The 27,347-nt window shown below is 41.3% G+C and overlaps 1 protein-coding gene across 2 annotated transcripts in view; it reads left to right on the top strand.

Moving 5' to 3' along the window:
- ARNT2 (aryl hydrocarbon receptor nuclear translocator 2) overlaps positions 1 to 14,426 on the top strand; it is a 121,049-nt gene extending 106,623 nt beyond the window's left edge. For both annotated transcript variants that reach the window (XM_073653234.1, XM_073653235.1), the window contains 7 exons: positions 4,516 to 4,588; positions 4,673 to 4,799; positions 6,856 to 6,952; positions 9,835 to 9,970; positions 11,786 to 11,951; positions 12,933 to 13,069; positions 13,610 to 14,426. In XM_073653234.1, the coding sequence (XP_073509335.1) occupies positions 4,516 to 4,588; positions 4,673 to 4,799; positions 6,856 to 6,952; positions 9,835 to 9,970; positions 11,786 to 11,951; positions 12,933 to 13,069; positions 13,610 to 13,708 (835 nt within the window). In that variant the 3' untranslated portion in view covers positions 13,709 to 14,426. The remainder of the gene's footprint in view (positions 1 to 4,515; positions 4,589 to 4,672; positions 4,800 to 6,855; positions 6,953 to 9,834; positions 9,971 to 11,785; positions 11,952 to 12,932; positions 13,070 to 13,609) is intronic.
- The last annotated feature ends 12,921 nt before the right edge of the window (positions 14,427 to 27,347 follow it).

Genomic DNA, 27,347 nt, shown 5'->3' with positions numbered 1-27,347 from the left:
GTCTTATATTCTAGGTTCTTCAAAGTAGCCACCTTTTGCTTTGATGACTGCTTTGCACACTCTTGGCATTCTCTTGATGATCTTCAAGAGGTAGTCACCGGAAATGGTTTTCACTTCACAGGTGTGCCCTGTCAGGTTTAATAAGTGGGATTTCTTGCCTTATAAATGGGGTTGGGACCATCAGTTGTGTTGTGCAGAAGTCAGGTGGATACACAGCTGATAGTCCTACTGAATAGACTGTTAGCTGCTTTTTTTCTTGCCATAATACAAATTCTAAGTAAAGAAAAACGAGTGGCCATCATTACTTTAAGAAATGAAGGTCAGTCAGTCCGAAAAATTGGGCAAACTTTGAAAGTGTCCCCAAGTGCAGTTGCAAAAAACATCAAGCGCTACAAAGAAACTGGCTCACATGAGGACCGCCCCAGGAAAGGAAGACCAAGAGTCACCTCTGCTTCTGAGGATAAGTTTATCCTAGTCACCAGTATCAGAAATCGCAGGTTAACAGCAGCTCAGATTAGAGACCAGGTCAATGCCACACACAGTTCTAGCAGCAGACACATCTCTACAACAACTGTTAAGAGGAGACTTTGTGCAGCAGGCCTTCATGGTAAAATAGCTGCTAGGAGACCACTGCTAAGGACAGGCAACAAGCAGAAGAGACTGTTTGGGCTAAAGAACACAAGGAATGGACATTAGACCAGTGGAAATCTGTGCTTTGGTCTGATGAGTCCAAATTTGATATCTTTGTGCGACGCAGAAAAGGTGAATGGATGGACTCTACATGCCTGGTTCTCACCGTGAAGCATGGAGGAGGAGGTGTGATGGTGTGGGGGGGCTTTGCTGGTGACACTGTTGGGGATTTATTCAAAATTGAAGGCATACTGAACCAGCATGGCTACCACAGCATCTTGCAGCGGCATGCTATTCCATCCGGTTTGCGTTTAGTTGGACCATCATTTATTTTTCAACAGGACAATGACCCCAAACACACCTCCAGGCTGTGTAAAGGCTATTTGACCAAGAGCGAGACTGATGGGGTGCTACGCCAGATGACCTGGCCTCCACAGTCACCAGACCTGAACCCAATCGAGATGGTTTGGGGTGAGCTGGACCACAGAGTGAAGGCAAAAGGGCCAACAAGTGCTAAGCATCTTCGGGAACTCCTTCAAGATTGTTGGAAGAGCATTTCTGGTGACTACCTCTTGAAGCTCATCAAGAGAATGCCAAGAGTGTGCAAAGCAGTCATTAAAGCAAAAGGTGGCTACTTTGAAGAACCTAGAATATAAGACATATTTTCAGTTGTTTCACACTGTTTTGTTAAGTATATAATTCCACATGTGTTAATTCATAGTTTTGATGCCTTCAGTGTGAATGTACAATTTTCATAGTCATGAAAATACAGAAAAATCTTTAAATGAGAAGGTGTGTCCAAACTGTTGGTCTGTACTGTATGTATGTATATGTATATATATATATATATATATATATAATATGTATGTACTGTATGTATAATGTATGTATATGCCTATTTTGGACACATTACATAATTATTCAATATATAATTGAGGCCATGCCTTCCTTTGTATCCCTCCTATGCCACTTCACTGCTTGTGATCATCTGTTGAACTATATCCAAGATCCTATCCCAATATGTAGTAGGTGTAATAATAATAATAATAATATTAGCAAATACCTCCAATTAAAAATGTAGTATAGTTTTTCTGATTCGCTATGTCTCTTTCCTCATGTGCAAGCATTGCAGGACCCTTTGTATCTAAAACTAGACTACATTTTTAATTGGAGGTATTTGCTATTATTATTATTATGCCTACTACATACAGGGATATGATCTTGGAGATGGGAATACCCCTTTAATGTATTCACAATAAAAATTGTTATTTTCACATAGCTTTTTGGACTTCCTTCGTTGTGCGCCCTCACTGTCTAGTGAGCGGTGACTGTAACCTGATGTCTGAAAGCGAGCAGCTACAGTGAGGATGTAAATTAATTTTCTCCCCCAGCCACTCTTCCAGTAAGGTTGTCAGACAGGACTTTAAAGCTATTGACCTGCAGGTTAACCCTGTATCTGCAGATAAACTGCATTTTTGGACATGACAGGTTCCCTTTAAGATCTGTGGGTTGTTAAAATTCAGAGAGATGTGGTATTGGACACTATTTGCTCAGATGGAGCCTGGAAGGGGGTAATATCCAGTGTCTACAATGACCTTCTCTTTGTCTTCCTTAAGAACTTCCCTCTGTTGGTTAAACAGAAATGGGAGACGGATATTGGTGGGATCACAGATGATGAATGGGCTTCGGTGCTGGAATACATACCCAATCTTTCGCTTAGAGAGCCCAGACAACTCTCTCAGCTCTATGTCATTCACAAAGTGTACAGATCACCTAAAATGATGTTTAACCCCTTACTTACCGGGGACGTATTAGTACGCATATTTGCGTACCCCCCGTTCAGTGAGGGCTGCTGCGCTGAGCCCTCACTGAACGGAGCACATGTCAGCTGATTCTTACAGCTGACATGTGCCCGCAACAGCCGCGGGTGGAATCGCGATCCACCCGCGGCTGTTAACCAGTTAAATGCTGCTGTCAATCTCCGACAGCAGCATTTAACGCGCGCTTCCGGGTAGCGCGTCATAAGCCCCGCCCACCGGCGACCTCGTCACGTGATCGCGGGTCGCCGATGGGCGTGCATGACAACCCAGGGTCTGCAGCAGACGCCTGTGGTTGTCATGATCTTGTCGCTATGAGCGCCACCTAGTGGTCGGCGCTCATAGCACAGGACCATTTCTGCTGCATGCAGGGGACCTGCTCGTCCCCTGTATGTAGCAGAGGCGATCGGATAGTTGCTGCTTCTAGTCTCCTATGGAGACTATAGAAGCATGCAAAAAGTAAAAAAAAAAAGTTTTTAAAAATATAAAAAAAAATAAAAAAATATAAAAGTTTAAATCACCCCCCTTTCGCCCCATTCAAAATAAAATATATAAAAAAAAAACCCACATACACATATTTGGTATCGCCGCGTTCAGAATCGCCCGATCTATCAATATAAAAAAAGAATTATTCTGATCGGTAAACGGCGTAGCGAGAAAAAAATTCTAAACGGCAGAATTACGTTTTTTGGTCGCCGCAAAATTGCAATAAAATGCAATAACGGGCGATCAAAACATCGGATCTACCCCAAATGTTATCAATAAAAACGTCAGCCTGGCACGCAAAAAATAAGCCATCAACCAGCCCCAGATCACGAAAAATGGTGACGCTACGGGTCTTAGAAAATGGCGCTATTTTTTTTTTTTTTTTTTTACCAAATTTTGGAATTTTTTTTCACCACTTAAATATAAAAGAACCTATACATGTTTGGTGTCTATGAACTCGTAATGACCTGTAGAATAAGAAGGGCAGGTCAGTTTTAGCATTCAGTGAACATGGTAAAAAAAAGAAATAAAAAACAACTGTGGTATTGCACTTTTTTTGCAATTTTACCGCACTTGGAATTTTTTTCCCGTTTTCCCGTACAGGATATGATAAAACTAGTAATGGCGTTGAAAAGTACAACTCGTCCCGCAAAAAATAAGCCCTCACATGGCCATATTGACCAAAAAATAAAAACGCTATGGCTCTGGGAACAAGGGGAGCAAAAACGAAAATGCAAAAACGAAAAATGCTCCGGGGCTTAAGGGGTTAAAATAGGTCTTAGAACTGATTCTGGATGCCTGAGGTGCCCCACAGGAAGCAGGGATATTGCACATGTTATGGTCATGCCCACATTTACACACACATTGGGGAGCAGTTTTGGGCTATATAGAGTCAGCCTATGGGTGCGTGGTGACCAGTAACTCTCGGATCTGCATACTGGGATATGTAGACGAGCTGAGTACTGTTGAGACTGGGAAACTTGCTATAGCGCGATTACTATACATGGCTAGAAAACTGATTGCTAAAAACTGGATTTCTGCAACTCCCTCGAAAGGCGGAGAGTTTATTAAACAAGTTGAGTCCCTTATTTCATTGGAAAAAGGGGTATACCTCAAAAGGGATAGAAGTAAATATTTTGATAAACTATGGGGTCCCTGGCTTGGAGACAACCAGTTATCAGCCTCAATAGGGTCTTGTTAGATGTGTACCAGTTGTTGTGGAATCACTTTACATTGTGTTAACAAATGCCAAACGGCTCTGTGCCTTTCAACTTGGCTAGTCTTGATCAGCCTGATTTATTCTGTTTTGTGTGGACATATACCTACGATATGGTATTCTGAATAATATATGTTGGGGAAGGGGGTTAAACACATTGGTTGAGAATGTTATTTATATATGTGCAACTGTTATAAAATGAATAAAAATTTACGTGATTGAAAAAAAAAAAAAAGATCTGTGGGTTGGACACTGCTTGTGTGGGGCACAGCTTAGGGCAGCATTGGTGTTTATTTGTTTCGGTCATATAAACTATCTGTACTGTTATAGCCTACAGTATTTCCGCAGCTGTTTCTGTGTTCTTAGGCAGGTCCAGCAACAGCAGGCCGAGCTGGAGGTTCATCCAAGGGACAGCCTGTCCTCCTATGACCTGTCACAGGTGGGTATCCCCCACATGGTTCTCCCTACCCATCTCCTTGCTGTGCTCAGACTGTGTTTGCTGACTTGCTTTGTGTCATTTCAGGTGCCTGTCCCAAATCTCACGGGGAATGTTCACGAAGGGGGGAAACCTGGGGTTGATAAAACAGAATCCATATTTTCCCAAGACCGGGACCCAAGGTTTGCTGAGATGTTTGCTGGAATCACAGCCTGTAAGTTGTCCATTTTATCCCCTTGGACCAATCACAAGATATTAGAGGTGATACGTTTTCCGGCGTCATTATTGGGCACACAGCCTGTCTGTGTGTCGTCAGGATATTTTCTTGCACTTGCCCTTGACGCCTCAGTACCTAGAGGACTATCAATGCTCATATTTTTTATCTTGACCCTAATAGAGTCCGTCTGCCTACTTTCAACAATTTATTACATCTTTAAAAGGATTACGTGATCTTAGATACCTATCGGGTTCAGGCCAGGACAGTTCAGAGCATGCAATAGAATTCAGGGACCCCAGGGATCTTGGTTATGTGTGCTTTCAATAAACATTTAAGTATGTTTGTAAATGCAGCGAAAGGGTCAAATGCCGAGTCTTCATTGTGCAGGAATGTAATGTAACATATCCAAGGTGCCTTCTGCTAGCCTGCTTGTCGCCATCAGTGCATAGTTCCAGAGGTAACCGGGGCCTGCGTCTCTGATAGAATGAAGGGCGGAATGTCTGCAAGAGATCTGAGGGCTTGTAAATCATTTATATACTGTTAGTGAAGTCAAATAGATGGAGTGTGGATTTAATATTCTAACTAGTGGAGGCTGATTTATTTTTACTGACATATTGATTATTTCTGTAAGCTTTACTTGAATGTTCAATGTGTTTATAATATCAGGATGAGTTTTCTGTGCGAGTTGAGTTCCACTGCATAAGATAGTCTAAGCCTACTTTATGTGGGATCTCAGAAACATTTTTTTTGTTTGTACTTGAGATTACTTAAAGGGGGTTATCCGGTATTCTGATGAAAGTTTGCATTCACTCCATATGATTGCAGACTGCTGAATCTTTACAACGCAGGCACTGCACACCTTCAGGATACTCAGGCATTGCCAGTGAGAGAAGGCGATCATATGACCACAAGTATGCAATTTCCATACTTCCGGCCACATTCCTACTAGACGTGCTCGGCCTTGCTCATTTCACTTGTTCTCAGCCAGGCTGACCACGTCTAGTCTGTATGTGACCATATGTATGATATTGGCATACTTGTGTTCACGTGATTAACCACTCTCACTGGCATTGCCGGAGAATCCTGACAGCGTATGCTGTAAGGATTCCGAAATCTGCAGTCACTTAGAGTAACTGTAGACTTTTAACCACAAGACCGGACAACCCCTTTAAAGTAATTTTGCATTTTACTTCTCACATATGTTAGTGATCACATTTCGCTAAAGCATTACATTGTTTCAGGCTGCATTTTCATTCTTTTTTAGAAGTTTTGCCATGCAGTTTCCAAAGTTGTCCTAGTTGTAGATTGATGTGAGATCTGTGTATCCAGGGTGCTGCTGTTGTCTCCACTAGCTCTCATGTATCAGGGACACTCTTTGTTCCAGAAGCGATTTCCCCAATATACAGCTCATGTAGGCTCATGTGTTTTGCTCCCAATCTACAGCCCTCCTTTATAACGTGAATGCTTCCCTTCTCTTTCCGCTGCACTTTTTTCGAGTATGTAACAGCTGCAGGCTTATGCTGCAGTTGTCATGACGGTGTTGTGCAGACAGCAAATGTCGCTGTGTTAACTGTTACATTTTGTTGCTATGTCTAGTAATTTCTCTATACTGCACTATGTGTCCGCTCTGGTTTGTTTGTGTCAGTTCTTCTCTGTATCTTCCATGTTGGAGTGATGGAGATAACGGTTGCTGTATGTCCCAAGTAAAACAGTTAATCCTCCCATAATGTCTGAGTGCTGAATGATTCTGCTGAAATCTGCAACGCTGATTACGCCTCCAACCCTGCTGCTATCCGTAACACTGAGAGAAGGGAGGAGGACATCAGAGCTAGGGTCATTCAGTGCAAAGATGTACATAGCTTTTGAATATTCCTACATCTAGAAACACTGAATTATAACACAGCTAAGACCAAGGAATCAAACAGTGGTTTATACAGTGTTGGTCTTTGGACTTACAAAGACAATTTTAAGTCTTGAAGCTGCATTGTAATGTAAATATGGAAAGTAGTTAAATTGTAAGAAAACTGACTTTTTTTTACCACTTCTTTGTCAGCTGAGAAGAAAATGTTGTCAGCATCCAGCAGTGGTACTCAGCAGTTGTACTCTACAGGAAGCCCCTTCCAACCTGGTCACAGTGGCAAGACCTTCAGGTACTTGGCGCAATAGGACAGGAAGGATAGTTATATCTGAGTGAATCATCCAGATGAATAAATGATTAGGCCCAGACTACACAAAGCAAGCTCAATAATAACAGAATAATGCACAGTGACCAACGCTTTTCAATGACTGCTGCCAGAAAGTTTTGGATCACTCAATGTGTACAACCAAATAATATCACTACATATGCTAATTGGCTAAACGGATATCAGCTCCAGTACATTGTAATAATGCTGTGACATCTGTACTGCAGTGCTAATCAATAGACATGCTGCGTGCAATTATGGGACATTTACAGGTTGCTAGTAGTGGTGAGTGAGCATGCTCGTTTAACCCTTTAACTGAGCACGCTCGGCTGTTTACAGAGTATCTTCGGCGTGCTCGTATATTATGTTCGAGTCCCTGCATCTGCATGATTTATGGCTGTTAGATATAACAGCCATAGAAGTCAAGTGGGCTTAGAAGTCAAGTGGGCGGTCCTAATCAGTGACTGACAGCAATCTGTGTGCATGCAGCCCAGAATTAGCAGAGATATAAATGAATAAAACAAAGGTTATACTGAATTTTCTCCACCTAAACAATATATCAGTTTGCTGTATAACATGCTGTCTGCAGACTAGACTGCATCTTTTGTGTGACAGGTTCCATTTAAATAAAACTTAAAGGGAACTTGTCATATAAAATAATGCTATTAACCTGCAGATATGGTTTAATCTGCAGGTTAATAGTGTTCTGAAGCTGCCCAGCGCCTGCACTGAGGCCCCCTTAACATTATTCCTCCCTGCAGCCTTGGGCTTTCACTCATATGGGTGGGCCTGCGTGGCTTCAGTCACCGCTCCGTGCATAGTGAGTGGCAGGTGTAACCGTGCCCGGCACTGACTGACAGCCGGCTCTAATAACCGCCTGTGTAAATAAGCTATTAAATGACCGCTGATCAGCAAACAAGTAACAGATCAGCAGTCGTTTAGTGCCCTGTTGAATAGTGTAAACTCATCTTAAGCATGCATTTACACGTACAAGATATCTGACCAGTTTCTGTCCCATCAGGCCCAAATTAGTGTGTCTAATTGCTCATTAGATCTACATTTGAAATATATTTCATCTGCTTTGCTTAATAATCTGTCTGCTAAACACAATGGTTGTAGAGTGTAAATAGATAACTGAAGGACAACTCATAAGGAATAGGAAGATTTTATTTTAGGACAATTACAACTGTTGAGGTAGAAGATAATATCTATTGGTGTAAATGGCAAACTCAGACCAATTTTATAACCTGTAAGGCTGGCCATACACATACAGCCATCCCAGCCCATACACAGGAGCGCTCTCTCGGCCAAGTGCTCGAGTGGGAGTGCCGGTTGAGATGGCAGCCTGCCAAACGATTGGCTGAAGCACCATCCAGCCGACCGCCATCCAATGTGTATAACCAGCCTAATTCCCCATTTCTCTCACCATACTGCTGAAGATATCATAGTCCATACCGTATTAGCCGCAGAGGGGAACATTTTCCCTGACTCAGAATAATAACTGTAAATCCATAAGTACATTTTCAGTGTATTTCTATGAGCTGAAACCTGACTTGGAATGAGACAGGCTGATTCTGCATTGCATATGATGCACTGAGACTGCAGTATAGATCAGGGGACTATGCCATGTCACCGATCAGTCACTGGCAGCCATTAGATAGGAGCCGGAGCAATATGATAGACTCTAGTTTCATGGAAAATGTAGTCTACACAAGGAATCATATCAGAGGGAATAAAAACATCAAGATGGCGAACAACCTAGAAATGACAAATTAACTAACACAGGTATAAATAAACACCCTATGCTGCAGTATAGAAGTAAAAATAAATGTTTGCGTTGCCTCTTTAAATTCTTCCCCCCTGGGCTGAAGCAACAAGCTCCAGAACTTTACTGGAATAAAGTGATCCAATTGGATATTTTACCACCTTTATAGGCAAAACTAAAGTGAAGTTTGCAGGCTGCAGATCTTGCCTATATAGAAAAGGTAGATGGGCTATTAATTAAAAGGGTTTTCCCAGATTAGTTGCCGATTGTTGGCCGGCCAACCACTGGGGCATCAGGATTCCCAAGAACAGGGCTCTGCACAGTCCCATTTTGAATACAGCGGAGGTGATGAATGACCTCTGCTCCATTCATTATCTATAGGACTGCTGGAGAAAGCAGAGTGCAACACATGGCTATTTCTGGCTGCCCCATAGACCATGAATGGAGCAGAAGTCCAGCATCCACACTTCTGCTCCATTTAAGACAGGGCTTTCTAAAGATCCTCGTTCTTAGGATTCCTCAGGATCTCTGCAATTGAACCCTCACACTCACTTATCCCCTATAATGTGGATAGTGGATAACGTTTTATTCTGGGAATATTCCTTTAGAGCAAGTTCAATTAAAAGATTTCTGACACTTTTGAGAACCAAGATTGAGGCCATATTCTTCCTTTATGAAAGGAGGGGCCAACTCTGCTATTGTATCGTTTGACTAGTTGTGAAAAAAGGGGAAAAAGCGGCACTGGGGTGATAACTATTTTTAAGAGTTCAATCTTTAATACTTTTGGGGTATAAATGCTCCAGTGAAAGAACAAACCTTTATGTGTAGGAAAAAGCCGTCCATCTATAATGTTAGTGACTGGAAATTGACTTTACAGTAATATCTTGATGTGTCTGAAGCCATAAAATGTGTATATCATGTCCCATACAATAATGCCTTATATTGTGCACTATGCAGTCCTGTCAAATATCCACACTTTAGTATCTTAGTTACTGAATTGGTCACTATATCGAGAACCCTGATGTGCCATACCAAGGATACACCATACCGGCTCACAATCACTACTATATTTTTATTATTCCAGCTCTTCGGTCGTCCACGTGACTGGTGTGAATGAAATTCAGTCTCCAACAGGCACAGGACAGAACTTAAACCAGATATCACGCCAGATTAACGCTGGGCAGGTCTGGACAGGAAGCCGACCGCCTTTCCAAGGACAGGTATTAGCATTACCAATTATCTGTATGGATGTTTGTTATTGGTTTTTTACTGCCAGAAATTTTGATATCTTTAAATGTTTCTGAAATCTTCGGCACCAATTTATAAATTTGTCTCTAGGGGAGTCTGTATGACAAGTGTACTCTAGTCAGATATCAACAGGGAAACTACCTACATAATTATACACATATTACAACCGCAGTTCCAAAAAAGTTGGCACGCTGTGTAAAATGTAAAGAGAACAAGAATACAATGATTAGGAAATCTCTTACAGCCATATTTATACACAACAGAATATTGAACACAGATCAGCTGGGGAACGTTGGACATTTCTCCATTTCATTTGAAAAAAAATAACTCATTTTGTAATTGATGACAGCAACAAATCTCAAAAATGTTGGGACCGGGCCATGACTGTTTACAGCAGTCTGTAAATATCTGATAAGCAAGGAGTTCAATTGCTGGAGTTTTGAGAGAGGAGTATTGTCCCATTCTTGTCTAATGTAGGATTCTCGCTTCTCAACAGTCCTGGGTCTTTGGCGGATTTTTCATTTCATTGTGCACCAAATGTTTTCTATTGGTGAAAGGTCTGGACTTCAGGCGGCCAGTTCATCACCCAAACTCTTCTTCCATGAAGCCATGCTGGTGTGATGTATATAGTATGTAGTTTAGCATTGTCTCTCTCAAATATGCAAGACCTTCCCTGAAATAGACATTGTCTGGATGGAGCATATATTGTTCTAAAACCTCTGTATAATGCTCAGCATTGATGGTGCCTTTCAAGATGTGTAATCTGCCCATACCATAATGCTGCCCCAACCATCAGAGATGCAGCTTTTGAACTGTGCATGGATAACAAGCTGGATGGTCCCTCTCTTCGTGAGTCCGCAAGAGACGGCGTCTGTGGTTTCCGTAAAGAATTTCAAATTTTGATTCATCTGACCACAAAACAGTTTTCCATTTTGCCTCAGTCTATTTTAAATGAGCTTTGGTCCAGTGAATATGGAGGGGTTTCTGGATCATGTTAATATATGTCTTCTTTGCATGATAGAGCTTTAATTTGCATTTGTGGATTATATGGCAACCTGTGTTCAGACAATGGTTTCTGGAATTATTCCTGAGCCCATGCAATGTGCACATGGATTTTTTCACAGAATCTCTGAATCTTTTGATGATATTATATACTGTAGATGGTTGGATATTCAATGGTTTTGCGATTTTACGGTAAGAAACTTTTTTCTTAAATTATGCCACGATTTTTAGACGCAGTTCAAAGACTGGGTAACCTCTGACCATCTATGATTTAGAGAGACTCTGCCTCTATTTATTCACAGCCATGTGACTTAGTTGAACATTGACCCTCCAATTGTTTTTCATTAGTACCACTTACTTCTTCAGCCTTTTTGTTAACCCTGCCCCAACTTTTTTTGAGATGCATTGCTTCCATCAATTCCTAAATGAGTTTATTTTGTTAAATGAAATGGAAAATTGTCTCAATTGCAACTTCTGATCTGTGTCCTATGTTCTGTTGAAAATAAAATATGGCTATGAGAGATTTCCAAATCATTGAATTTTTGTTTTCTTTGCGTTTTACACAACGTTCCAACTTTTTATTGGGGTTGTATATGGTCGTCATTTCTAGCTTCATTTAATGAGATCGGTTCACTTTTCATCAGCTGGACCTGCTGATCACCAGCAACTTATTTTGAAGGGATTAAGGAAGAAAGATGCTTTAATTGTAAAAATTGTATGTTCCTCACTTGCTTTATAGTTGGAAGCAACTTCATGATCAAATATTTTTTTTGTATATTTCACAGCAAATTACTACACAGTCTGGAAAAGCGCAAACTTCTCCATTTGGTATTGGAACAAGTCACACATATACATCAGACCCATCCACATATAGCCCACTCTCAAGTCCTGCAACATCATCTCCCAGTGGAAATGCTTATTCTGGCCTGGGAGGAAGGAACGCTGCCTTCAGTAAGTTTACATCTTTTGGTTTTTTATGACCCAGAGACTGAGGTGTCCTTAGATTAGTGACATGCTCCATAATGTATGTAGTGACAAAAATTACATATATTTTGGCACACGAGGAATGTTTCCGATTTCAGCAGGAGCCATGGCTGCATATGCGAGGTCATCTGTGTCTGTCTGCTTACTGTCACTTGTCACTTTCAGTCTACGCTAAAAAATTCTCATATCATTCAGATATTACTTATCTGTAATTTACAGTATATGAATGACTAGCGTGAAGTTATTGTATTGCTAATATGATGCAGTTGTTCTGATCTTACCACCATCTATACTTGATAATGCTGAAGAATCTCCATCAGTCTGTCCTTATATGTATATGTGTGTGTGTATATACATTCATATATAAATAGATATACACATATATTATATAATATATAGTTCATATCAGTTGAGCTCCGTTCTCCAGTCCATGTAATGAGACTTTCCTCTGTTGTGTCTCAAGCACGTGACTGCTGTTTTTTTTTTTTTTAACTGGATAAACCTTTTTCCATTAGTTTTTCAATCTTTTATGCAATTTTTGTTTTTATAACATCAATGACAGATGGAAAATAAGGAACAAGACTGATGACAATCTGCTCGTCCCATTCTTCATTGTAGCACTATGCACCAGGAAACTCTTACAAATACAATTACAGAAACAGATCAAAACCCGAATGTAGTGACAGATGACAGCTGATGTTTTTTCACCAAGGGAAAACATATGACAACAGATACATTTTTCCATCTGTTTTTCAAGAAAACAGAAAAACATTAACACTAAAAATAGCCTTTCTGGCTCACATATTCACTATATTTATTTCACTGTTTTATCTCACTCATGTCTGTTTCATTTAACTGACAATGTGTTCACTTTCAATTGCCGCCATCTTTACTGTACAGCTGTTTATGGTTAGCTCTTGTATGCATTCACCTTATCATTCTGTGCAGCTGAAACAGGGCAGAGCGGTAGCCAATTCCAGGGACGGGCATCAGAAGTTTGGTCCCAGTGGCAAAGCCAACATCATAATCAACAGAGCAATGACCAACACTCCCATCAGCAGCCTGGACAGGCAGAAGTGTTTCAGGTACTGTGCACTCACTTACAGTATAAGCCTTGTCCGCTATGGTAGTGATCTCAGTCTATGCTTTATCCCTGCTGGTCCATCATTAGGCAGAAGACTCATTTATAATATTCCCTCTCCGTAAAATAGGGTAATAGATATTTTAAAGGGATATAATAAGTATAGTAGCTATCCCCTATTGATTGGATAGAGGATAACTTATTGATCCTACTGCTGGGACCACCACCGATCTTCAGAGTAGGGTCCCGTCTGAATGGAGCCAAGGTCAAGCTTGTGCAAATCCTCTCATCTAGCAGGGTGAGAGTCGGGAAGCCACCATACACATTCAATGGTCAGACGATCCTGCCAATACCAGGGGACTCAGACAACTTTAATGTGTGGTGGGTCCTTTCACCTCTAAAAGAAAAATATTTATTACATTGCAAAGAAGGTATAAGGTGATAAGTCATTTCTTAATTGAAAAAAAAATGACATTGGGAAACTTAGAGGTGGGACACAAGTGTGCCATTACTTGATTAATAGGTAAATCTTTGGTATCCCCAGGATATGCTGCCTATGTCTGGAGATCCCACCCAAGGAACCGGTAACTACAACATTGAAGACTTTGCAGATCTGGGGATGTTTCCACCTTTTTCTGAATAATCTATTGGATGAGATCTCCTTTTCTGTGTTACCTGTATCCGCTTTGTATTGTAAGACAGTGAAGACCAGAGACTGTGTTATCTCTGCACTTATACTTGCTCTTTCCAAATGGTACTCATTTGCCCTGTCTGTATGTAAAACCATTACATATCCCATCTCTCACAAGCTGGACGACTTCATATCAGCCTGTTGCTGCAACCCCCGCCGCCAGCAATCCTTTCATGTTACAGACTGCTCCTCTGACAGCGAAATGTACACGCAAGATGGAAAACGTATTGCAATCAACTAGCGTATTGTTATACAAAATGACACTGGCTGCTACAATGGTTGTATATCCTATAACTGGAAAACCATCTTCGAATTTACAAGCCTAGAATGTAATGGAAGTAATTTATATATGTGACCTAGAAATGATTTGTCTGTCTTCACCAAATTACATGAAAGCCATCCATTGCTGATGTCTGTCGATCGTGTAGCGCTCAGATCCCCTGTCCTTTAATTCCCAGGCTCTTCCATAATCCGCAGTGAACTCGGCCCTAACACGGCTTTATCAGTGTCCGGTCACACTCAACTGTCAAACCGTTATGTTATGTGAAGCGTATATGTCACGTATTTTGTACTACTGAATGTCCTGTACTAATTCTCATATTGCATAGTCTGACTGTGCAGGGTTTTGCTAATGTCATTTTATTAAAGAGTGACAATGGCCATGTTGTTACATATGTGTACTGTTGTTCAGTTGTGTGATTGATCAGATTTCACAATCACCGAAACTAATTAGATAACTGTTCATATGGGGGAAAAACTTAAAATCTAATTGGATGCTGTAAGACACACCTTTACCCTGTGCGTGTTTACTACAGTTATTAATAGAAGGAAATGTCATGGAATGTCTTATTTTATAAGATAAAGGAATATTCATAGCAGCCAATTAAAACATTATTTTCATGATGTCACCTGCCTTCTTAAGCTGGTCATACACATGAGATTGCCTTTTAAAGGAGTATTCTGAACTTGTCTCTTGAGCAGGCTGAGATATGCAGTCTCCTTACGTTCTGGTTTCTTAGGGGCAGGTGCTTCTTCCTTGAATTAGAGTTCTGATCCAAGAGCTTCGGCCTGCCACTACCTATTAACGTTCTGAGAATATTTGTTCTGAGTCTACACTCTTATCACTGTATTTAGAATATAGAACTAACACTGTAGCTCAGGAAAGTGAGAGCTGTGATTAAGACCACTGCTCTGGAAGCTACCGATTGTGGGGCCGTGGCGATTTTAAAATATTGATAACTGCTCAGTTGCTGGGAGGGAGGGGTCGGGAGGTGAGCAGCTAATTGCTGAATAGCAATCAATGGGCTGGGTGTCACGGGGATACCCCGATAGAGAGGGGCGAGAAGATTTCGGCATCTGGTTACGCAAACCCCTGCATATATTACATCTGCTTCACCTTCCTTTTAGCAGTGTAGGTCTTCTGTTATTCCAAGAGTTAATCAGTTCTGTCTATCTCCTGTTGCTCTCTGTCCTGAATTGTCTCAGCTGTTCTGTGTTGGCCACTCCTCTCAGGTATATGCTCAGCTCTTGCACTAGGGAATTGCTGGTGATAGTTTACAACTTTCTGGTTTAGTGTTGAAGGAGAGTTCTGAATTAGTAGCAGTCGGTTGGTGTTGTTTACAGGGGACGTCTGCGTGGAATTAGTATTATGTGTTTATCCTAATGCTCTTCCCATTTGGTTTGTCCCTCCTACTGTTCCCTTGATTTCCACTCGGTTGTTTTGTGAGTGTATTTGTATGATTGTAGTTTTCTGTTATCCCTGTCTGTTTTCCCTGTCTGTCAGGTTTGTGTTATCCTATACACTTCTGTTCCATACCTCCATGGGTGGGGAAGGAAACAGATCACCGTGCATATAAGAAGGTACAAGACCCCAGCAACTCCACCGTGAGGGATAATCTGGGGAACAGGGATAGCCTATCGTCCTCCTAGCTGGAGGGACAGGGAAGGAGCCCTTTGCCCTGGGAAATCCTGCTACAGTATTGTGACAGTAGGAGAGCTGACTGGACTGGAATATTAAGAGTTAACGCCTCTACTGTAATGTAACTGCTAAGCATATTCCCCAGGCTCTAGTGGCTGAGCTCCTTGGAAACCATCTGTACACTATGTAAGATAAAAGTTTTTACAGCAGGAGAATGATAGCAGATACAAAAAGCAAGTCAATTGTAATCTTGATTATTTTGATACTCTCTAGCAATCTAAAGCAATTGATATACATGAGCATACCCCTTTAAGTCTTTCTCGATTTCTCAGCTTCCCCAATACCCATATCTGTTCAGCGCAGCCGTTTGCAATGGGCAGAGGGGAGGATCATCAAGCCCTGCCCATCAGATGCTCGGCCTGTCCTTGTCATTTAATATGTATGTGGGTCTGAAGAGTCTTAAATAGAAGCAGGAAATGTATTTCTGTATATCTTCAGTTTCTATCAACTTGACAAACTTTGACTTACGGGTATGGGGCACCTTTGTATGTACCGAATATTGTGTTAAAAAAACTAAGAAACTTCTCACTTTTCGTCCAGTGTAAACATACATCAGTGACAAATTTTCTCATTTGTTATTGATGGAATCTTTTATGATGACCTGAAAATTATTAATTAGTCTGCTAACCATTAGCTGTGTGAACACGAGGAAAGACAAGGGGTCTCAAAAGCAATAAGTTTCTACATTGTCGATAATGTTCATTTTTACAAATTTATCTTCACATGTTAAAAGACCCTCTCATTGTTCTGGACTTTTAGAAAAAAAATTCCCTTTATCTTAACCTGCAAGTGTGAGAAGGGCCTTATCCAACTCATTTATGGTTTTCAGTTTCAGGATGGCTCATGACTGCTGTGGTCAGTGTTTGGCTGCAGCGGTCACACGTTTATATCAGAATCCTTTTTCAATTGTATGGACATGTCAATCAATCACTGGCCACAGCTGTCACATGCCCCACCAAAAGAGGAAGCAAGGAGAAGGATGGAAGACCCAGACTCTACCAGGAAAGGGATGGCGGAGGATCGCTAGGTAAATATGTTGTATTCTTTATTTTACACCATGCTTGGCTACTTTTCAACACAAAAAAAGAAGCGGTGGACAACCTCCATAATCCATCCACCCCCCTCTCTTCTGGCTAAATTTGATTGACATATGAAACAATGTTATTCTGTGGCTCATGTAGACTCAACATTAGCGTCCATGTACCTTGTATACAAAAATGTAGTCAAAATATAAGATGTTAGAAGCTGATATGCCTGTATTGCAAAGGGTTAACCTGAAAAAAATGTTGGATTCACTCATCTGAAGTATACAAGGAATGCCCATATTGCTCCATCCTTCTGTTTATTTTCAGGCTGACTGAGCAGTTTGCAGATATATACATATACAACATGTCATCAGCTGCTAATATAAATGAAGCTTGTATAAAATATAAATAATATGGACGCCTGAGAAAACAAATAATAGGAAAAGAAAACGGAAGAAATAATGGAAAAGAAGTTCTAGAAAGGTCCAATTCAAAACATATTTAACAAAAATGTAAAGTGGGTCCTTAGATCAGTATTATGGAGAGACCCAACCAGTAGCTGCCACTCTTCATACCAGCTGTATAAATATAGCCACACAATCAGTCATTACATGAACGCAAGAGAGCAAGCAACCCGCGAGCTGCGTCCTTCTTCCTCTCAGCAAGGATTGTTTTTGGGTTCCTGAACCCGCCCAGATAGAATTTGGAACGTCCACCAGTGGAACAACAAATATTGTTTTCCTTCGGGCCATGAATTACGGTTGTTACACCGCAATGAGGTGATCCATTGTTATGTCAGCCCATTAATACTATGTGATCTTACAAGGGGACAATTAACTTAAACTGAGTCATGTTTTCTGTCTGTAACATTTCATGAAACCCATTGTTCCATTTTATATCCGATTCCTGGTGCTGACTCGGGTTACTGTTCTACTCTACAGATTAGACATATGTAATCCAGTCCCTAAGGTGCACTCATGGAGTGTTTTCTTTTCTACACCCTCATGTGAAAAATCATCTTGCTCATAAATAACACTGATCTTTCTCCAGGAAGATTATATTGAGGAAACATTAAAATGAAAAAAATCCACCACAATATACCATGCAACAATGAATCAGTGGCAGTATAAACAATAGTGGAAGTGGATTGCATCAATATTCAGCTAATATTTAAGATAACATCCAAACGTGTATGGGAGGGGGATTATAATTGTTAGATGTGGGCTAAAAGACTGGTGCACTGGGCATCACAGTACGGTCAATTAGCCATATGTGTTCCATAAGGCAGTGTCACATTTCAAATATACAAACCAAGCGTGTGCCCCAAACAAAGTGTAAACAGAATCTTAATGCCTATAGGCGTTACACATTAGTGACTCCGTAATCTGCCTCCCTGTATGTAAAATACCACGTGAGCAATCACATGAATGTTGACAACACGTTGACCATTCATATTTATTAAACTAAATCATCTTTTTCCAGTAGATTGTAACAGACGTTAGTACAGAATGTACCATACACTTTGGAATGTTAAATGGTAAAAATACACCAGCCACTAATTTTGCCTATTTTAAAATTAAGAGTAAAATATATTTTGGGCTCCCAATATCAACTGGTCAAGTAGAGGTCAACTAGCACTGGACAGTTCCTTGATCTATTAGACGCCCAGGACACACTGGAGATCTACAGTACAGACCAAAAGTTTGGACACACCTTCTCATTTAAAGTTTATTCTGTATTTTCATAACTATGAAAATTGTCCATTCACACTGAAGGCATCAAAACTATGAATTAACACATGTGGAATTATATACTTAACAAAAAAGTGTGAAACAACTGAAAATATGTCTTATATTCTAGATTCTTCAAAGTAGCCACCTTTTGCTTTGATGACTGCTTTGCACACTCTTGGCATTCTCTTGATGAGCTTCAAGAGGTGGTCACCGGAAATGGTCTTCCAACAATCTTGAAGGAGTTCCCAGAGATGCTTAGCACTTGTTGGCCCTTTTGCCTTCACTCTGCGGTCCAGCTCACCCCAAACCATCTCGATTGGGTTCAGGTCTGGTGACTGTGGAGGCCAGGTCATCTGGCGTAGCACCCCATCACTCTCCTTCTTGGTCAAATAGCCCTTACACAGCCTGGTGGTGTGTTTGGGGTCATTGTCCTGTTGAAAAATAAATGATGGTCCAACTAAACGCAAACCGGATGGAATAGCATGCCGCTGCTAGATGCTGTGGTAGCCATGCTGGTTCAGTATGCCTTCAATTTTCAATAAATCCCCAACAGTGTCACCTGCAAAGCACCCCCACACCATCACACCTCCTCCTCCATGCTTCACGGTGGGAACCAGGCATGTCGAGTCCATCCGTTCACCTTTTCTGCGTCGCACAAAGACACGGTGGTTTGAACCAAAGATCTCAAATTTGGACTCATCAGATCAAAGCACAGATTTCCACTGGTCTAATGTCCATTCCTTGTGTTCTTTAGCCCAAACAAGTCTCTTCTGCTTGTTGCCTGTCTTTAGCAGTGGTTTCCTAGCAGCTATTTTACCATGAAGGCCTGCTTCACAAAGTCTCCTCTTAACAGTTGTTGTAGAGATGTGTCTGCTGCTAGAACTGTGTGTGGCATTGACCTGGTCTCTAATCTGAGCTGCTGTTAACCTGCGATTTCTGAAGCTGGTGACTCGGATAAACTTATCCTCAGAAGCAGAGGTGACTCTTGGTCTTCCTTTCCTGGGGCGGTCCTCATGTGAGCCAGTTTCTTTGTAGCGCTTGATCGTTTTTGCAACTGCACTTGGGGACACTTTCAAAGTTTTCCCAATTTTTCGGACTGACTGACCTTCATTTCTTAAAGTAATGATGGCCACTCGTTTTTCTTTACTTAGCTGCTTTTTTCTTGCCATAATACAAATTTTAAAAGTCTATTCAGTAGGACTATCAGCTGTGTATCCACCAGTCTGACAGGATATCAAGACTCTTCAGACCTACAGATCACTACCCATTCCTGCTAATACATGTGGGGACAAATGACACCGCAAGAAAGGACCTGGAAACCATCTGCAGTGACTTTGAAGACTTAGGCAAGAAAGTGAAAGAATTGGGAGCGCAGGTGGTCTTCTCATCCATCCTCCCAGTGGATGGCCATGGAACAATGAGGTGGAATAAGATTCTACAGGTGAACAACTGGCTACGTCGATGGTGCCGTCAGCAAGGATTTGGATTTCTGGATCACGTAATGAATTACCTATACGATGGACTACTTGCTAGAGATGGGGTGCACCTTACGAAGACTGGAAAACGTGTATTTGGAAGTCGTCTTGCTACACTCATCAGGAGAGCTTTAAACTAGAACAATGTGGGAAGGGAAGCAAAAGGCCAGAAAAAGCCATACAGCTGACAAATACTATTGAGATCTCTGCTACTGGAAGTGGAAAGGAAGAACAAAGACAAAACAATTTAAACGATAAAAATATGGGAGGAAGAGAAACCAATCACAAACTAAAATGTTTTTATACAAATGCACAAAGCATGGGCAACAAACAAGGAGAATTAGAACTACTAATGCAGGAAAAGGAATATGTCATTGGAATCACTGAAACTTGGTGGGACGATACACATGATTGGAATACAAGGCTAAAAGGATACAACTTATTTGCAAGAAACAGACTTGATAAACGAGGAGGAGGTGCCGCATTGTATGTTAGAAAAGCGTATATCTGCACAGAGATTGAAGCTTCAGAGACTGGGAGTTCTGTGGAAACTGTTTGGGTAAGAATACAAGGAGAGAACAACGGAAAGGACACCATTGTAGGCATTTACTACAGGCCACCTGGGCAAGCTGAAGATATGGATGAACTCTTTATGTATCAAATGACCAAGTTCTCCAAAAAATATGACGTAGTGGTCATGGGAGATTTCAACTATCCAGACATTTTTTGGGAATCTCTCTCAAGTAAAACTAACATTCAAGCAAATTCTTATCCTCTCTTGCTGACAACTTTATCTTCCAAAAGGTAGGGGAGAAAACAAGGGGATCTGCTACTTTGGATCTAATCCTTATAAACAGGGAGGAAATGGTTGAGGAGGTAAAGGTGGCTGGGACCCTAGGAGGCAGCGATCATGCTATTATAGAATTTTGGATAACTAGAGGAGGAAGACATGTGAAGACTCAAACTTCAAGGTTAGATTTTAGAAAGGCAGATTTTAAGAGACTCAGAAAGAGAATAGGAGGGATCCAATGGCTGGATGTCCTTAAGGACAAAAATGTCCAGGAAGGATGGGAAATTTTTAAAAATGAGATTCTCAAAGCACAATCGTTAACAATCCCGAAAAGTAAGAAGAATGGGAAGCATTTAAGGAAACCAGGATGGATGAACACAGAACTTAAACACTTGCTAAAAAGAAAGAAAGAAATGTTTATTAAATGGAAAGAGGGAGGCATATCTAAAGAAGATTATAATGCAGTCTGCAGATCCTGCAGGGCACGTATCAGGTTAGCTAAAGCTGACAATGAATTAAGGCTTGCAAGAGATGTCAAAAGCAATAAAAAAGGATTTTGGGGGTATGTCAAAAGTAAAAGAAAAGTCAAAGATGCTATAGGATTTTTACAGGATGAAAATGGAGAAATGGTAAGAGAGGATGTTGAGAAGGCCGAACTTTTTAACTCCTATTTTGCATCTGTTTTCTCTCAGAAAGAAAATGTAACATCAACTGATCTTCACTGTCCTTTTAAAGGAATAGAGGAATCCAAGTTATCTGTAAACAGAAAGATTGTGAGGGAATATTTAGCTAACATAAATGAGTCCAAGTCTCCAGGTCCAGATGAATTACACCCCAGAGTACTGAAGGAGATCATAGAAGAAATTTTAGAACCACTCTCCATAATATTTGAAAATTCTTGGAGAACAGGAGAAGTCCAGAAGACTGGAGAAGAGCAAATGTTGTTCCTATCTTCAAAAAGGGGAAGAAGGTGGACCCAGGGAACTATAGGCCGGTGAGTCTGACTTCTATACCAGGAAAGATCTTTGAACAAATTATTAAACGTATGTAAGTACCTGGATAAGAATGAAGTGATTAACCAGAGTCAGCATGGGTTTGTAACTAACAAGTCATGTCAGACTAACTTAATTTCCTTCTATGACAGAATCACTGACTGGGTGGATCAGGGAAATGCTGTAGATATAGTATATCTTGACTTCAGCAAAGCATTTGACAAAGTATCTCACACCATCCTTATTGAAAGAATGACCAAGTATGCAATGGACCAGGCAACTGTTAGGTGGATTCATAACTGGCTTAGTGATCGGACTCAAAGGGTGGTTGTAAATGGCTTCACATTCAGCTGGATGAATGTCTCAAGTGGGATACCACAGGGCTCCGTCCTGGGACCTGTATTGTTCAACATCTTTATCAATGATTTAGATGAAGGAATTGAGGGTAAACTGATTAAATTTGCTGATGACACAAAGCTAGGAGGGATAGCTAATACTAGAGAAGAGAGAGGGAAGATTCAAAAAGACCTAAATAAACTGGAGCAGTGGGCAGCAACCAACAGAATGGTTTTTAACAGGGAAAAATGCAAAGTACTACATCTGGGCAATAAAATTGAAAAAAGCATATACAGAATGGGAGGAATAGAGCTAAGCAACAGTACATGTGAAAAAGACTTAGGTATACTAATAGATCATAGACTGAACATGAGTCAACAGTGTGATGCAGCAGCAAAAAAGGCAAATACAATTCTGGGATGTATTAACAGAAGCATACAGTCTAGATCACGTGAAGTCATTATCGGTCTTTACTCCTCTTTGGTCAGACCTCATCTGGAATACTGTGTACAGTTTTGGGCACCACATTTTAAAAAAGACATAGACAAACTGGAGCAAGTTCAGAGAAGAGCGACCAGAATGGTGACTGGTCTGCAAACCATGTCCTATGAGGAACGGTTGCAGGATTTGGGAATGTTTAGCTTGCAAAAAAGAAGACTGAGAGGAGACTTAATAGCTGTCTACAAATATGTCAAGGGCTGTCACATTGTAGAAGGATCATCTTTATTCTCATTTGCACAAGGAAAGACTAGAAGCAATGGGATGAAACTAAATGGGAGGAGACACAGATTAGATATTAGAAAAAAACTTTTTGACAGTTAGGGTGATTAATGAGTGGAACAGGCTGCCACGAGAGGTGGTGAGTTCCCCTTCAATGGACGTCTTCAAACAGAGGCTGGACAGAAATCTGTCTGAGATGATTTAGTGAATCCTGCTTTGAGCAGGGGGTTGGACCAGATGACCCAGGAGGTCCCCTCCAACTCTACCATTCTATGATTCTATGACTTCCGCACAACACAACTGATGGTCCCAACCCCATTTATAAGGCAAGAAATCCCACTTATTAAACCTAACAGGGCACACCTGTGAAGTGAAAACCATTTCCGGTGAATACCTCTTGAAGCTCATCAAGAGAATGCCAAGAGTGTGCAAAGCAGTCATCAAAGCAAAAGGTGGCTACTTTGAAGAACCTAGAATATAAGACATATTTTCAGTTGTTTCACACTTTTTTGTTAAGTATATAATTCCACATGTGTTACTTCATAGTTTTGATGCCTTCAGTGTGAATGTACAATTTTCATAGTCATGAAAATACAGAAAAAATCTTTAAATGAGAAGGTGAGTCCAAACTTTTGGTCTGTACTGTACATATGAGGAAAATCACTAATGGTTTAAGTTAGATCTGGGCAAACTGCGGCCCGCGGGCCACATCTGGCCCTCTGACTATTCCAGTCTGTATCACCGACCTAGACAGCCGAAGAGCTGAAACAGTGGTCCACGGTCCGCACCCTGCCCTCGCGCGACGTTTATCCACCGCCCACTGTTACCACTCTCCACATCCTCAGGATGAGGGCAGCGGTGAATATACTGGTGGAGTTGGGGGCGCCGGCTCCTTCTTCCTCTAATCCGCATGTGAGACAGCAGACGAGATGTCACTTCATCGCATCTGCTTTACTCAGAGTCAGTACATTGGAGACAGGAGCAGAGCGCGGAGGAACAGGAATAAGGTGAGTACGTGTTTTTGTTTTTTTTATGTGTATGGGATTTTTGCATGTATATCAGAGGCTATGTGGGGCTCATACTCTATATAGGAGGCTATATGGGGGCTCATGCTGTATATAGGAGGCTATGGGGGCTCATACTCTATAGAGAGGCTAAGTAAGGGTCATATTGTATATAGAGAAGCTAAGTGGAGTCTCCTACTATATCTAAATGCTATGTGGGGGCTCATACTGTATATAATAGGCTTTGTGGGTGCTCATACTGTATATAGGAGGCTATTTGGGGGTTCACACTAAAGTAGGCTATTTGAGAGCTTATATTTTATATAGAGAAGCTATGTCAGGGTTATATTGTATATAGAGATGCTACTGTGCCCTATATTGATTATGAAGTAACTTTTTATACTATTTATGAATAAAAGTTAATTTTTAATATTATTTTGGGTTGATATGGTCGTATTTCTCTCTTCAAGTATTTATCTATGTCGAACGACCTAACCTATATTTCCACCATTAGGTGCTAGCCATTGAGCAGTATATATATTATCTTTAATATGCACCAATTGAGAAACTTATATTGGATTATTGTGTCTGTGTTATGCACAGAATTTTTGTTTCCAATAGTGATGGACTTTAGAGCCAAGGAACAAACCTGGCTCGGTCAGATGGATCAGGTATTTGGCGCGGGCAGTGCGGAACCACAGGTGGAGAGTGAGCGGAGCTGGGATTCTCAGGTTCGGTCCATTCAGTCATTAATTTTGAAGCGGACTAAGTTGTGGTGGAATAGGGCCTTCCTACAGAGGTACATCGCCAATAAACTTATCCCGAGAGGTTTGAGAGTTCAGGTGATTCCCACCTTTGTGGTGGATGATATAGACTTTATCTCCAGTTGGGAAGACCATTGTAATACTTGTTCGTTCGGATTTATGCGATTATTAATTGATCTCAATACTAAGGCTATTACAGCTCTGGATGTTTCTATTGATGAAGCACAGAATACACTCAGAAGTAATTGCCCAAGTGAGAAGCTTCAAGAATTTGACACACAAATTGATAAGAACTTGGATTTGTGCGTAAAAAAACTCCATGATACCCAAGCCAATAAAATGGCAAGGGATCAAAGAGACTTCTCTTCTAACATGGTCTACCACTGGAGGAAGACGACTACTCAGTATTCTGCAGCGCAACGTTCTTCTTCCATCACATCATGTTCATCTCTTAGTGATTCATCCAGCATCACGTCTTCCTCTGTGGTCACACGGTCAGGACTAAGCCTTAAGAGGACACGGGATACGAATTTTCATCCTTATAGACGCAGACCGTTTAGACAGTCGCCCGTGGACAGTGGGGACAACAAGGTAATTAACCTTAGTAGTTACAAACTTACTGACACGGACCTTGCTCTACTTAGCAGGGGTCTTTCCTTCTCACCTAAGAGCAACTTTGATGTCTTTTCTGCCATCAAGGACCTCCATTTATTTGCGAGGTCTTTGATGTTTAAGAAACATTTTTTTGATGAGACACAATTCAATCTCTTTCCAACAGAAGAGGAGCAAGTAGCCCTACGAACGTTGGAGGAACTCTCTACGGAACACAATATGGCAGAAGCAGGTAAGATCCCTGCATCTATTAGAGTAAGGTCCAAAAAGTTTCCCCCACTGTCCACGTGCGCTAATATAGATTTATTTGTACAGGTGGTTACGAGAGAGTTTGAACGCATACCACGCTATATAGAGAAGGACAATCTAACTACACATGAGCGTGGACGCCTTCGGGCTCTCCAGAACCTCCCTAACATAGTGCTGAAGCCGGCCGACAAGGGTGGGAACATCGTGCTATGGCCAAAAGACATGTATGAGAGAGAGGCCTTTAGACAGCTTCATAATAAAACCTGCTATAAATGCTTGACATTTAATCCTTTGGCCTCGTTCTCATCCCAATTGTCCAAAATTATCAACAAAGCCGTGGCCGATGGGATCATCACTGCCGGATTGGCTTCAGCACTTTTGGTTAATGAACCGACGGTATCTACATTCTACTTGTTGCCCAAAGTGCACAAGAATATGTCCTCACCACCTGGGCGTCCTATCATCTCTGGAACAGGGAATTTTCTAGAGAATGTCAACCGATGGATTGACAGTAAACTTCAGCCGTTAGTAGAAAGTCTTCCATCATTTCTTTTAGACACAAGTGATCTACTTAAGAAAGTTGATGGATTATATTTGGACCCAGAGATGATTCTTGTGACGGGTGATGTGGAATCACTTTATACTAACATCAAGCATGTGGATGGTCTAAGAGCTTGCGCTTTTTTCCTCAATACCTCTAATCTACCGAGAGATATCGTTGACTTGGTGATGTGCCTCTTGGAATTTTCCCATACCCACAACTTTTTCACTTTTAAGGGGTCCTTCTACCTACAACTCCAGGGTACGGCAATGGGTGCATCATTTGCGCTGGCCTATGCAAATTTGTTCCTGGGGCTGTGGGAGAGGGGCCTCACCCTGCCGGATCGGCGGGCGTCAATGGATCGCATCCCTTTTTGGACGCGCTACATTGATGATATCCTGCTGATCTGGCAGGGTTCAGTTGAGGACTTGCAAACATTTGTGCAACTCCTCAACACTAATGAGATGAATATCTATATTACTTTCATTTGGGATATTGATACAGTTAACTTTCTTGATGTTACCCTTACAAGGGATCATAATAATTTGATACAAACAAACATCTATAGAAAGGACACCTCCACGAATATGTTGCTCCACGCGTCGTCCTCCCATCCCCCGTGGATGGTTCGATCTGTACCCACTGGGCAATTTCTGCGTCTTCGCAGACTTTGTTCCAGTGATGAAGATTTTGTTAGACAGTCCAAGGACATGAAGAGGAGATTCTATGAGAGGGGCTACAGTAAACGGGTGGTTAAAAGAGCGTACCATCGTGCTAAATATTCGAATAGGTACGATTTGCTTTATTTGCTCAGAAGTCCAAAGATCAATGACAAACCTAGATTCATAACAAACTACCATGGACAATTCGGACGGATGAGGAAATGCTTGACTCAAGCTTGGCCCATCCTCCTGATAGATTCGGTATTGTCAAAAATCCTTCCTGATCGTCCACCCATCACTGTACGCCGCTCCAAGAATCTCCGTGACTATCTTGTACATAGTCACTACCAAACTGTATCTGGCACGTCTACTATTTTTGGTGCATTGAGTCCTGAGTGTGGTAGTTTTCCGTGCGATCGATGCGTCGCTTGCCCCAATATGGATAGAACCAATATTTTCTCCAATGCAGCTGGCACTAAAACCTATGAAATAAGGAGCCGCATTACATGTACCTCACGCTTTGTTATTTATTACGCTACTTGCCCCTGTGGGCTCATTTATGTTGGCCTAACAACGCGCCAACTCAAAGTGAGAATAAGAGAACATGTATTGGGGATATCGGCGGCGATCGACTGCGCGGATCCTTCCACACTCAGGACTATACCAAAACATTTTAAACTCCATCATGACTGTGATAGCTCCCTCCTGAG

Source organism: Phyllobates terribilis, unplaced genomic scaffold (genome assembly GCF_046119375.1).
Source record: "Phyllobates terribilis strain yellow unplaced genomic scaffold, ASM4611937v1 Scaffold_11__3_contigs__length_659146591, whole genome shotgun sequence".
In the NCBI taxonomy this organism is placed as follows: Eukaryota; Metazoa; Chordata; class Amphibia; order Anura; family Dendrobatidae; genus Phyllobates; species Phyllobates terribilis.
The sequence above is the reverse complement of the archived record's forward strand: the minus strand, read 5'-3'. Positions and strand labels throughout refer to the sequence as shown.